Here is a 13,820-nt window from a genome sequence, read left to right as displayed (position 1 = left end):
TAAATTGAGATGAGCAGCATACTGATTATCCTGATTTTTCAAACCAAGCAATTTCAGGAAGAATGCTTGATTTTTTTTTTTTTTTTTTTGCAAGATATTACAGACCTGAAGGCATTAAATAACTAGTTTTGGGGAAATTTAAGTTATTAGTTACTGTAAGAAGTCCACAAATATAGATGGCAAGGAATGTAGGCATATTACGATACTGTACCATGTTTTAAGAGGCTATACTCATGTTCATAGACTCAGTGCCTTCTAAAGAGGCAGGGAGAAAGGTAGCCTTAATAAATAAATTTATGCTCTTAAGAAAAAAAATACAAAGTAACTTGAATTACTGCTGGAATAAACTTAGTAATAAGCTTAGGATTAACTATAAACTTACAATTTCTTATTCAGTTTGAATACATTTATTAATGTTAATATTTTAAAGAAAAAACCCTCAATCAGCTGTTAAACTTCCAAAGAATAATTATGACTACTTGGTAAAAAAAAAAACGCACAAAATATTCAACAGTTCTCCAAATTTTGTTTTAAAATTACTAAGTAAGGAGTCCTAAACTCTAATACTCTGTACTAGCTGTGAGGCCACAATAATGCTATACCAACTGTGTCTAACTGGAAAGAAATGGAACGACACTTTCCCAGTAACTTCACATACTTGCTGGAACCATTCAGTCCGACTGTCATATATCCAGGACAAAACAAACTATGATATTTTAATTAAGTATTATGCAAAATACATATTGTATACTACCTTCCATGTTTTTTCCCTAGGTTAAAACAAGTCCTAACACTCAAGCAAGAACAATTACAGAAACTAAACTCCATGTACTGAACAAGCTTAAATTTGTCAAGCATGAATACTTATACACTGCATTCTGATCAGCAGCTCTACCAAGAAAGGAGACTGATGTGTCACTGCAGTGTTATCATTAAGGATATCACAATAGTAACCTGGAGACATCAACTCTGTCTACTTCTGGACAACCAGAGTGTCCCAGTAAAAAGCATGATAGAGGGGAGACACTATTCAAGAGAAAAAAAAGTTGATATATGAAGAGGACTGACCATTGCAACATGTAAGAAAGACCTGCAGAAAAGAAACCTAAATGCTGACTCCAGATTTTTTTTTTTTTAAGTCAGGTTTCCATGGTTACACTCTTCTGCTATGCCTTCATGCCTTATGACACTGTCCTAGAAGCATGACCACGGTCATGCAGAAACCCTGAGTGTAAATAACATGGGGTCAGAAGATGTTAAGCACCCTAGTTTCCAGTTTAAGAAGAGTCTAGTATCTGTGGATTGAACAGTTTCAGAGAGAATTATTCCTACCTTAAGCTGTTTGTTTGTTTTTAGCTGGTAAAATTACAGTATTCTCCAAACCCTGTGGGAACCAAGGTCTGTAAAACAGTTGGTTCAGTTACATTTTTCCATTTTTTTAAAATATAAAATGCATCTTTTTCCCCACAAAAACTTCACAGCAAAATCTTGAATTCCTGTTCTTTCAAATTGTTACAGAAATAGCTCACCTCATCTTATTGCACTTTTGCTCTTGGAAAGAAAGATAAAACAGACACTGTTAGTGTAATTGAAGTAGTTGCCAAATTTAAGACACTAATAATTCTGGAGTAGAGCAGATACACAGTCTTACTAACTGATGAAGAGTCCTCAAGGGCATCACTGCCTGGCTAAATGATGCATTGGAAGAGGCTCTGTGAAGGCATTGTTAAATTCATCCTACACAGAGCATGATATAACACCGTGCAAGGCTCCAGGTGTGCAGAGAGATACCTCTTACAACTTTTCTTTCCAAGAATGGCAATAAGCAGCACATGCCCCCCCACCCCAAAATCTCTACATGTGGCAAGGTTTAATAGAGAGGCCATGAACATGATGTCCCAGGGCTTCACCATGCAAATCTACCAGTGTTTTTACAGAATCACAGAATAGTTGTTGGAAGGGACCTCTGGAGATCATCTGCTCCAACCCCCCTGCTCAAGCAGGGTCAGCTAGAGCACATTGCTCAGGACCATGTCTAGTTTGGCTCTGAATAACTCCAAGGACTGAGACTCCGCAACCTCTCTAGGCAACCTGTTCCAGTGTTCAACCACCCTCACAGCGGTGAAATGTTTTCCTATGTTCAGGTGGAACTTCCTGTGTTTGTGCCCATCGCCTTTTGTCCTGTCACTGGGCACCACTGAGAAGTGTCTGGCCCCATTTTCTTGACACTCTCCTATCAGATACTTACATGCATTGATGAGATCCCCCTGAGCCTTCTCTTCTCCAGACTGAACAGTCTCAGCTCTCTCAGCCTCTCTTCCTGTGAGAGATGCTCCAGTCCCTTAATTATCTTTGTGGCTCTTCACTGGAGTCGCTCCAGTATGTTCATGTCTGTCTTATAATGGGGAGCCCAGACCTGGACACAGCACTTTCCAGGTGTGGCCTCACCAGGGCTGAGTAGAGGGGAAAGATCACCTCCCTTGACCTGCTGGCAACACTCTGCCTTATGCAGCCCAGGATACCATTGGCCTTCTTTGCTACAGTGGCGCATTGCTGGCTCATGTTCAAGGCTATGCTCATGTTTCTGGCTATGAGAAAAATAGTTTAAGGTGCCCTATGTCCAGGAAGCACCAAGGTGGCAACTGAAAGCAGGCATGATGAAACACTAATACCTATACAGTCACTGTATGTATTTGCAATGGCCATAATTTGTTTTTCTGGCACATTATTTGGAAGCTGCTGGAGAATTTTTCCTTTGCCATCTTTCAAGGGAAATAGAGCAAATATTGAACCTACTCCAGTGTGAGACAACTGTGTGTCAAATGCAACTGTAACAACACTTTAGAAGGAGGTTCAAAGACTTAAAAAGAGCAGAAATGTCAAAGTTGTAAAGCATCCCATCCTCAAAACCAGAAAGAAGAAAAGTTGAATTCACAGAAAACCCGCATCATATCAGAATATCAACACCCTGGCCTTGATATGTGGCAATATGTAACAGAGTGAAGATGCATGAATTGGTAAGAAGATTCAAGTTATTGTTAAAGTAAGCAATGAAAAACTGCAATTTAGCTCTAAACAGATTTTAAGAAAGTAACACTAATCGAAGCTGGAAGTTATTGCAGACTTGTGACAGAAGCAGACAGGTGAAGGCACTGATCTCGAGGAAAAAAAAAAAGACATGAATGAATTCTAAGAAAAAAAAAGGTCTTAACTCTGAGCTAACACCAAGATGCTAATCAGGCATAAAGCTAGAATTTGAAGAGTTTGGGATAAGTAAGACTCTTACCCATGGAAGAATTTGCTGCAGAGTCTGAAAGAGTCAGTATATTTTTTTGCTTTTAATTAATACATGTGAAACACATGTAACTATGCTTCTAATACAAAGCTTTGCTATGCAAAACAAAGAACCAAATGTTAGCCAACCAGAGCAAACCAACTTATACATTTTTTGTGCAGTTAACAAGAACTTGCATAAGTCCCTGCATTTACTAATGCATTATTGGCATCTAAACAACATAGCTATTCTAGGTGTACAGTAGGTTTGTAGGTCAAACTCTGTTACCAAGCATGTCATCCCATCTTATGTGGTAAGAGCAACTATGTAGCAAGATTGCAGAAATTCTCTGCAGTTGGTGATGCACACATTATTTTAAGATACAGTATTAAAAACTCTGTTTCTGCAATTATAACATACATTGATACTCAGTATTTGAGTATAACTGCTACTATATATGTGGATCCCTACAGCTTGACTGGCTGGCATCTATTTTAGACAAATAACAGGAGTCTGCATAATCAGAACAATTCTGATGACCATTCTGCACCCTCAAAAAATCTTGCACATACAAAACCTTGCTACTACAGATTTTCATTTCTTTCAGGTTTATATTTAAGGAGTAGAACATTCCCCCCCAGCAGCTGGACAGCACTACCGTAACAGATGGGAAAGGAGAGGTAGAGCAAACTCTCCTTCCCAGAGGAATTGCTCCTCTTAGTGCAAGAGGAGACTTCACTGCTGTGAATGGCCCAAAATACATGGGGAAAGTGCTCCTTGTTTCCTTTTTACTTTTAAGGATAGGTATGCAGTCCAATGCTGAGGGGCTCACCTCAACTTTGTCCCTTCAATTTGGGCAGTTACAGCAGAGAAGTCCTTGAGCACTTCACACCATGTCCCTAGCCTGCAAAACACCCTAAAACTGGCATCCAGCTCACAATGTGTAAAATGCTAGACCACTTAGGGGAGGGTGGGGAAGAGATGACTAATTTGTTTAAGGTTGCAGAAGTTGTTTGTGGTAGAAGAGAAATGAACCCAGATTTTTTGAAGCCTAGCACAGTACCCTAACCACTGGGCTACACTCCCTTTATTATTTTGCTTTCCTGGCTTAGAAGAGAAGTTCCGATGTTTGTGGTTTCCCTATTTGAATTCCAGGAGAGGATGGTTCAAACAGCTAGAAAAGAATCTGTGTTTGCTAACTAACAGAAGAAAACTCCAAATAACTTTTTATTTTACTTTAAAACAGTCCCCTCATTCCCCCCAAACCCTTTTCAATTTGAAATGGAAACAAACATTTTTGCCGAACACAATCTTGCTTCAAGTTAACCTTGACTTTTAGGCTGATGAAGATCCCAGCAAAGCTCAGAACTGCTAGCAAGAAGCTAGATGAATACTGCTTAGTGAAAGGAAGATAATTTTCTGCATCTAAAAGTACCTAATACACGGATTTGCCAAATCAAGTCAGACTTTTTTCTTAGTTCAGCAATCCATGATAGATACTAGCAGGTACTGCACCTTAGTACTGAACTGTCTTTAAGCCCACGCAATGTGTTAGTGAATAGCAGGTAGAAATTACATTCTTATTGTCAAGTCTGAATATAGGCCTGTAGATTTCAGACACTGTATTATGCTACCATCTACTGGTTCACATTAGACCTCTGAACTTTCCCTTCAACCTCTTTCCCATTAAAAAAAATTAAAAAATCCAAAAACCAAACCCCCCAAATTATTGCAGAGAAAGTTTCTACACAGAGACTTAAAATTACTTTTTTCTATAGCAAAATACTAATTTGAAGTTTTATAAGGAAATTTCACAAGCTATTTCAGAGTTCTACTTTAGTTTTCTGTTTCTCCCCTGCTCCCAGCCAGGTGTAAGAATAATTGTTACATGTGTTCAGAATATTTTTAAAGATATAACAAACTCATCCATTCATTTACTTACATTCGGCTAGTTTCAATGCTTTCAGAGTGAGGTTCTCCTGGTGATCTGCAAATACAGATAAAATAACAAACAGTGCTTAAGGTTTGATAAGTCATTAAAATATGAAGAGTTAGGAAAATGGGAAAGTGATAATACATTTATTTACATTGCCACTAAAAGCATTAGCTTTCATGCATTTACATATTTAACTTGTTTGACAAAACTCTAGAAAGTGCATTTTATAACAGAAAACCTGAGAATAGGATTAAGCCAAATTTTTCTAATAAGGACTGCGTTTTCCCACAGCTTACATGACAACAGCTATATCAAGAGATTTCTGCTAGCAGTACTTCCATATTCAGTTTGGACAGTGCACCAGTTCTGGGCTACTTCTTCATAACCATTTCTGTAATCATAAGGTATGTCAAAGTTTATCAGTGATCAACTGTTAAAAACAGAGATTCTTTGCACAGTTGGACTCTGTGAAGAAGCAGCTCAGAAGCAGATCTCAACAGAATCTCAAAACAGATTCCAGGTATTTCTTTCATTATTCTAATTTATGGACATAGGATAATCTCACAGAGCAGTTAATGGGAGAGAGCAGAACCACAGACAATTTTCTGTTTCCTCATTCCAGCCAACAGGTTGGCCCCTAGTATTCAGAAAGGTATTAATTGCCTGGTATTTCTGAGCAGCAGCTGTGCACAGCTTGCTTACCCCTTTTGATTTAATTTACAGAGTAAATTAGAGCATGAAGTTCCATATTAACTTAACCAGGCTAAATTACAGTTGTTCAGCTCCTCCTTATTCCTGTCATCTTCCTTCTGTGGCACTGGTTCTGGGAGTCAACATTTATTTTTCTGACTGATTAATTTTTTCCTTTACTCTGGACTTCCCCCCACCCAGGAGTTTTTAGTCAGATCAGAGTCCAGAACCAGGAGACAGGGCAGTAGCAGTGCAGCAGTTTTGACTTCAATCACTTTAAACTGCCTTGAAATCATATCCTAAAGATCCTTATGCAACTTTTACTTTGTATAGACTTTGCTACAGTTGGCCAGAACTACTATGCTGGATACTGATTGTTTGAGGAGTGAAAATATAGCACAGCCATAACAGTAAAAACTCTGTGGCTTACACAAACAAAAATGCCTTTCATGACAGAGTTTTCTCAAACAGAAGTGAGCTAATATCTACAAAGAGAACTCACTCTGCAGGTTTCATGTGAGTTTGTTAGAGGACTTTGGTTAGCATGGTAAAGCTATGGCAAAGCCTGCTTAACTAGGGAAGTCTTTGTTTACTGTAATTTCTATATAGTTTTTAGATTTACTACATATCTACCTACACTGTTTTGAATGTTATTGGAAAGTTTACACCTATATCCTGAAATACTGCCTCTATTCCTATGTTTCATTATGTTGATTCAAATTCTCTTACTATCTGGTCCCTGCTAGTAAAGGTTGGAATGTTTTCAAAATTTTCTACTTAAAATCTAAGTTCCTTTACTGGTATACCAGATCTTGGCTATTTTCTGTATTTTACCAAACTGTCTGCATTACGTCAACAGAACCGATGCCTAGAAGGCACTTCTGGCAGACAACTTAGAATTCCTAGGCTAACTGGGTACTATGCAGTGATGGATGGTGCAGGAAGTTATTTGTTTATATTTCACTAAGTTAGAGAATTCAACTTTTGCAAGAGACAGAATTCTGAACTTACTATTCTCCTAAATTTATACTGATGCTTAAAATGCAAGCACCCACTAACTGAAAAAAAAACCAGAAAACTGCCCAATTTTAAAATATCATCTCTATTTATCCCTTCCCAATGATGTTTCCCTTACTCATTAAAGTTCAGAAGTGATGAAACAGGCACTGCCAAAAAAAATGGTCAATACCAAAACAAATCAAGCTTAATTTCCCTTCAGCTCCAGTGACTGAAGCAAGTCACTAAATACTTAAGAGAGAGAAAAGAACCTCACTTATTTTTCTAATTATCTGCCCAGGCATATAAGTGCTAGAAACCACACAACCTGAGGAGTGGTGGAAAGATGAGTGTTTATATTCATACTGGCTAGCTTCTCTAGTCGAATCCATGAATTACAAAACAGCACAGAGCCAGCTTGGAAGGTCTAAGGCAGTCATTATCTGCTTTGTTTTGGTCAATGAAAATGCAACACAATGAAACTCTGGATAAAAGTAGCACTTTAAGTTGCTACAAAAATACCAGTGGAATAACAGCCTTTAAAAACACAGCAATATGAAAAACAGAATTAAAAGAGCAGATCAGCATCTAAACTTAGCATGCAAAAAATGTTTCTGATAATCTGCAGCACAGATATGTCTATATAACTATTAGCATATCCAAGATCTTTTTCTATCCCTATAGTTTACATATGTTTTATCTGGGCTTGAACGAACAACGAAGTTCAGTACATGCTATGCTGCAGAAAAGTTTCTTCTGCAAGACAACCAAGAAAGATATGAGAAGACCTTACATTTTCAGGGAAGTTCAGAATAAATAAAACCTAACTGTGTGAAAACAGGTTTGGACCTCCCAGATAAGTGGATATACAAAACAAGGGCTCAGATTCCTTTAGCGTATTGTTTTCTATAACATGAGCAAAACCACTATAAATACGAGCTACAGAAATATGAATCCACTCATTAACTGTGTTTTAAAAGGTTTCAAATGATGATGTAAGCACCAAAAAAAAAAAGGAGCTTTCAATACTCATTAAAACACCATAGAAGATCAGTCTATTTATAGGCATTGTACTTGTTTGTTGAGAAGCTATTTATTCTTTAATATTCAGTTGTTTACAAACAAGATACCTTGTTGTTCCTCTAAGCAGGCAACAGTACCAAGAAAACAATTACATAGTATGGCTAGACATTCTTTCATCATGCTTAAAGTTTGAAACGAGTTCTGTTCAGAGAAAAATCTCAGAGCAAATGCTCTTACAAATTTCAGCTTCGATTTAGATCGTAGAAACTGGTCACGAGACACCAACTAATCTGAATACTGCAGTATGAGCTAGCAAATTCAAATGGTGGCTCACTTCCAACAACACAGGGAGCAACTTCTCCATTCTGCAAGCCACTCCTTTTACCTCCACTGTAACTCCCTAGGAGAGAAAAGTAAAGGTATGCAAGTCTACAAATTTTAACATCATCAAGCCTTGTGGGCAAATTACTTTAAAACAAAATTGAACACACTGCTTAAATAAGTATCTTAAACATTTCATACAAAATTGTAGCACCACAGTAAGAGTCATCAGATACTCTTAAGTGATGGTTTGGCTCTGAGAGGGATACTATGCAGCAGCAGGGTGCTCAGATTTTTAAAAAGCAAGCAGAGCAAAGCTAAGTGAGCACTGAAATCACTCTAAGCAAATAGTAAGTCAACTTTGCCAGCTGACTTATCTTAACTAAACAATATAACTTAATTCTGTTTATAGAATTAACTTCAAGTCATACAAATTATGTATTTTTAAATATTATACTAAAAAATAACCTCAGAACTAACACGATATGCTTTATGCTTACCTTTTACAAGCTGTGGCCATTCGGTGACATCAGGGTGATCACAATTTTGAGTCACGGATTAAAAACAAGTTGTCACACCAGTCCTGTCTCACGCTGGGCTAAGCATAAGCTTAACAACTCTAAATAATTAAAAATAATTTAGTTAAAAGTCCTTACAAATTATTTTCAGCCAGTTCACTGAATAAAAACAGAGGAAAAAATATCAACACTAAGATTTAGCTTATTTGCAAAATTAAGGTTTATTACACAAAAGTTTGTTCATTTTTGAATGGCATTCTATGACTTCTAGCATAACTCACTACAGTGCACGACTGGTGAACTTGAGCTTAATTTTAGTCTCTCCCAGGGAGGGGGAAGAAAAAAAAAAGTCTCCTGGACCAGAGGAAAGCATCTGACATTAAGACAGTGAGCATCCAAAGATTTGGAAATGTGTATAAACATGAACTATGAGTTCTAACTACAATATGATTTGATAAACTTTGTTACAACTCAGTTAACAACGGTTCCTAATTAGATTTTGTGTTTGAAGGGGAGCAACATATAACTTAAGCTCGGCTGTATGCCTCCCCTAAAAATTAAATAAGCTAAATATATGTAAAAGTTCCACAGGAGCAAACTTTGCTATCTTTGGCCAATCTTTTGGAATATTTGCTCCATTTACATCACAGTCTTTCTCCTCTCCCTTACATTTTCAAAAGTATATGTTACCTGTCAATTGTTTCCCGTGATCTGGCTCCACCGGTATAAATTGAAGGGTTGGTCCTTTACTTTGTCACGCAGGTGGCAGCCAATGGATCACTCAGCAATACTCGTGCCCAGAGCGCCCTGGGACCACCCCAGCTGATTACTTCCATGGCTGAAAAGGAACCAGTTAGTCTCTTACCTATTGCTATTATCTACTCTAAACTAAAGTTAATTGATAAAATGCTTGCAAACATAACCCTTAACACTCAATACCACCCCATTCTCTCTCCCACCCAAGCTCCAGGTGGACTGGATAAAGACTTTAAAGAGCAAGTCCTGTGATGGAGTCAGATCAAAACCAGCATTATTCACCTTCTGCTGATACAAAGTTTAAATTAAATTGAAATATTAATAATGTATTTAGTAAAACAAAAAAACTTTCTCTAAACACCTAGTAGCTATGAATACAGAGCTCTGTACAATATCTAAGAATTTTATTTCTGTGGCTTGGATGAAACAGTGATGAAGACCTACAATTAGTAGCTTGTCAGGTAGCAGTACCCACATAGACCAAGGTATACAAAGGCTAATGAGCTACAGAGGGCCAACACACAGCTATCTGTAACACCTGCAGTCATACTGATCTGGAGCAAATACTAAGTAAACACATCCTACAGTTCCAAATATTCCAGCAACCAAACTTTTGTGTTTCAGTCCAACATGTCACAAGAGTCTTTTCAGAAAGGTCTTAGTTTTGATGAGCAATCAAGCATTCTCAATGCTAATTTGTATCCATTAACTCAGAGATCAGAAATCACTGAAAAGCGAGCAGGGTCTACAATTCTCCAAAGTTTTCTAAAAAACTTACTGACTTTTGCCAATCTGCTACATTTTGCCATTCTGCTACAAAAGCTCTGCATCGCTAAGGTGGAATGATACTTCTATTAGTTTTGGAATAATAATTATTAGTTTTATTAGGTACACTCCTTGAGGGAAGAAAATGTCATTCAATTATTTTAACCTTAGTAATATTTGAGTTCCCATCTAGACACAGGTACAGCTGATTTAAGGAAACAAAAAGAGGGAAGCAGGCTGCTGAAAACCTCTTTGAAAGAAAACAGAGGTTCTCTAGTAACTATGTTTTACAGGTTTAAAGTGTCAAAGTTTAACTGAGTCACTGCTAGGAACACAGTACAAGGGATATGAGCCAATGGGAAATATTCCTCATATGTCAAAATCAAATGACAGACACGGTTAAGATCTTCAAAATTATGTTTACTGACCATCAGCTGTATACAGAAGCAAATAGCAAAAACTAAGTAAGACGCTGATGCAAACCTAAGGTTAAAACAAAACAAAACTTATAACATTGTCATATCCTGAACAATCAGAATGCCATAAGCAATGTCCACTATCATGTAAACTGTTGGCTTTAAAGAAACAGATGCCTATTCTGAGGCAGTGCTTCTTCTCTTAAGTCAAACTTTATTTCTTGCTGCTTTCTGAAGAATTGATGCCTCTATAAAAACGCACTGAGAAATTAAAGCCTCTTTTAGCTCTTTGCCTAACTTTTAGTGCACTGGTCAAAGAGGACAGTGGTGTAATCTCTAATGCCTCATTGACTGTTGGGAAACCTACATTCTGACTGCTTTAAGTACCAGGTAGTGTGCACTGAACTGGTCATTCCCTAGCAAGATTGTGTCCTATACCACCGAGGCCATGAAGAAAAGTGTTAGCTAGAACAGTCTTCAATTCAACTGGAAGCATGTTAGAACAGGCTGACAGCAACCTTAGTAAAACATGTTTTTCCTTATGCTATTTCATGCATGAGGAAAGAAATCATGGAGATTGCCCACAATGAAGAAACACAAAGTGGTGGTACTGGATTCAAAAACCACCAGATTTTGGAATGTTAAAGAATACGCTTTGAGGTGACGGCTTCACAGTCACTGCCAAGACAAGTTTGTGCCAAGGCCTGACACGGACCCAACTGCATTAGTCAGACTTAGCAGACCACCCAACATGGAATTTACGCCAGCTGCCTGAAAACAGACAGTATCTGAACTAGCATGAATCTTACCAAGCTGAAGTTAACCCATCAAAATTTTGTAATGAAATTTGTATCTGTAGATTGAATTTATAGTGGATCAGAGCATTGAATCATGCAGCTTCACCATTTTTGATCTGTTGCAATAAATCTTAAAACTGGATTTACTGTATTGAGGTCTAAAATCTCCTGGTACATTCTAAGAACACAGGTGCCCTGAGAGCAAGAAACCTTAATGAATCATCTTCCCTTCTACATCCCTCTCATTCTACCTTTCCCACCTATCCTTGTTGCAAGTCCTGTGGGACAGAACATGATAGGCAGGGCTTCCCTTGCACAGATAAAAAGTCATTTTTCTAAAACCTTACTCATTTACCGATCAGAAGAATACTGTGTGCCAAAAGACATCAGCATGTTGAAACAAGGGGTAAGCGGGGAAGGAGACTGCCAAAGATCCCTTATTAGGAAACTCCTGTTTGAAAGAAAGACATTTTGACTGCTGGATCTGAACAAGGCAGAGAAAAAGTCAAAGGACACTGCTTGACCAGGAAAGGGAAACTAGGCTGACAGATAGAATAACATCCTGGAAAAGGGCACTGAAAAGAACAGGAAACTGACCTAAAACAACTAAAACCCAAACATGTACCAAGAAGACCCACCCCTGTCAGTGTCAAGGTACAGAATCCAAAGCCACACCATGGAGAACACAGTATATATTTTTCATCAGTCAAAAATAAAGAAAAAAAAATCCAGCTACAAATCAGTTTTGACTGAAAGTTGTCAGTTACATGGATTTCTAACACTTGTTACTGTCCTTATGTTGTTTGATGCACAGGTGTTCATTTTTGGTGACAGTGCAGCTATCTGGCAGCTGACACTCAGTATCCAAGGTCCAGAAAAATCCTTGAGTGGAGGGACAGTTTTTGAAAATAAGCTATGGCTTCTTATTGACGGATGGAAGAATGGATGCCCCAAGAAGTGGCATTTTTAAGAACTTAAGTTTTTCCACCAAGTAATCTCTGAAAACAATTTTTCTGACAGATGATCTAAAGCAAAAGGGGTTGATCCACCTGGTACAAAAAAGTACCATGTCCTTACCTTCCAGTGCTGCAATTTGATTTGATTAAAAATAGCTCTCTCTCTCAAGATGATACCTCTAAAGACAGTTTTTGTATGTTTGCTGAAGAATCCCTCTGGACCCCCCAAGAATGATGAAGTAATTGCCCTTCTCCAGTTCGATACATTTCCAGAATGGCTTTGAGTAGCATGATGGAAAGGACAGTCATCTTCTGTATGGTAAGAGGTACCCTCAGAACTACCCTAGCTAGCTCACTCCTTCAAAAGGGTTCCCTACTAGTAGGAAAGCTGGCCTTGTATATCTTGAGATTAATACCACCAAGTATCCTATAGGAAATTGTAGAATATTCACCAAATCCCTAAGTTTAATTTTAACTGGGGGTTACCAAAGAAATTAATAGGTATGCTCAAGACCTGTAATTTTTGACAAGATTTGAAGTATCAATTGCTTTTATTGCCTCCATGATGTTCCCAACACAGAAAGCCTGCAAAGACATGACAAGATTCCAGAGGTTTTCTTTGGAAAACTAATAGGTCAAATTATCAGTGATCTCAAAAAAAAAAAATAAAACAGCCACTAATAAAACCTGATGATATAAGTCCTAGTGAAACTGCAAAAAATAAATAAAAAAGGCATCTGTAAGGAAAAAAAAAAAATTCGCTGCTTGGTAAGCCAAACCATTCAACCATAATACACTACAAACACAATATGAAGCCATATAGGTAGAAGACCAAAAGAATGGGGACCTAACCTGGAAAGTGCTAACCAGAAGTGACTTAAGGCAGTCACAATGGATAAGCAAACACAAACATGTTCCCAGTATTACAGCTAGAATGACAAATACGATTCATGAAGGGTTTCTGGAAAGGTATCTGTTCATCTGCACAAGGCACTTGAGACATGTTCAAAACTTGAGCCCAGTTCTCCAATTACTCAATATCCTTCAGAAGTGTTTCAGAAGTAGCAGAAAAGAGCCATGAAGATAGCATGAGGACTAGAGCAAGTGCCTTGTGGTGAGATAATGGAAAGAGTTCAAAGTTTATCAAGCTGAAAAAATACAGGTAGAGGAAAAAACTAAGTCTTTTTACAGCACAGAAAGAACACACTAAAACATTCCTCCAATTAAAAGAAAGTATATAAAAGGTATATGACTGTAAACTAAAGGTTGACAAATTCAAATTTGAGTAAGAACAAAAACATGCAGCATAGCTAGGACAACACACACATGAATAAGTTATTTGGGGAGGGGATCTGAATTTGCTACTGCTATC

The 13,820-nt window shown here is 37.7% G+C and overlaps 1 protein-coding gene across 5 annotated transcripts in view; it reads right to left on the bottom strand.

Annotated features, from left to right (window-relative positions):
- UBE3A (ubiquitin protein ligase E3A) overlaps positions 1–13,820 on the bottom strand; it is a 54,899-nt gene that overhangs the window by 29,597 nt on the left and 11,482 nt on the right. For 3 of the 5 annotated variants that reach the window (XM_067294297.1, XM_067294330.1, XM_067294304.1), the window contains exons 3-5: positions 9,449–9,596; positions 8,741–8,859; positions 5,217–5,261 (exon numbers count right to left, since the gene is read on the bottom strand). In XM_067294297.1, coding sequence (XP_067150398.1) covers positions 5,217–5,261; positions 8,741–8,760 — 65 coding nt within the window. In that variant the 5' untranslated portion in view covers positions 8,761–8,859; positions 9,449–9,596. Of the gene's footprint in view, positions 1–5,216; positions 5,262–8,253; positions 8,320–8,740; positions 8,860–9,448; positions 9,597–13,820 lie in introns of all 5 variants that reach the window. The other 2 variants (XM_067294314.1, XM_067294323.1) reach the window with 2 other exon arrangements.

Source organism: Apteryx mantelli, chromosome 1 (genome assembly GCF_036417845.1).
Source record: "Apteryx mantelli isolate bAptMan1 chromosome 1, bAptMan1.hap1, whole genome shotgun sequence".
Classification (NCBI taxonomy): Eukaryota; Metazoa; Chordata; class Aves; order Apterygiformes; family Apterygidae; genus Apteryx; species Apteryx mantelli.
This window is presented reverse-complemented; position numbering and strand designations above follow the sequence as displayed.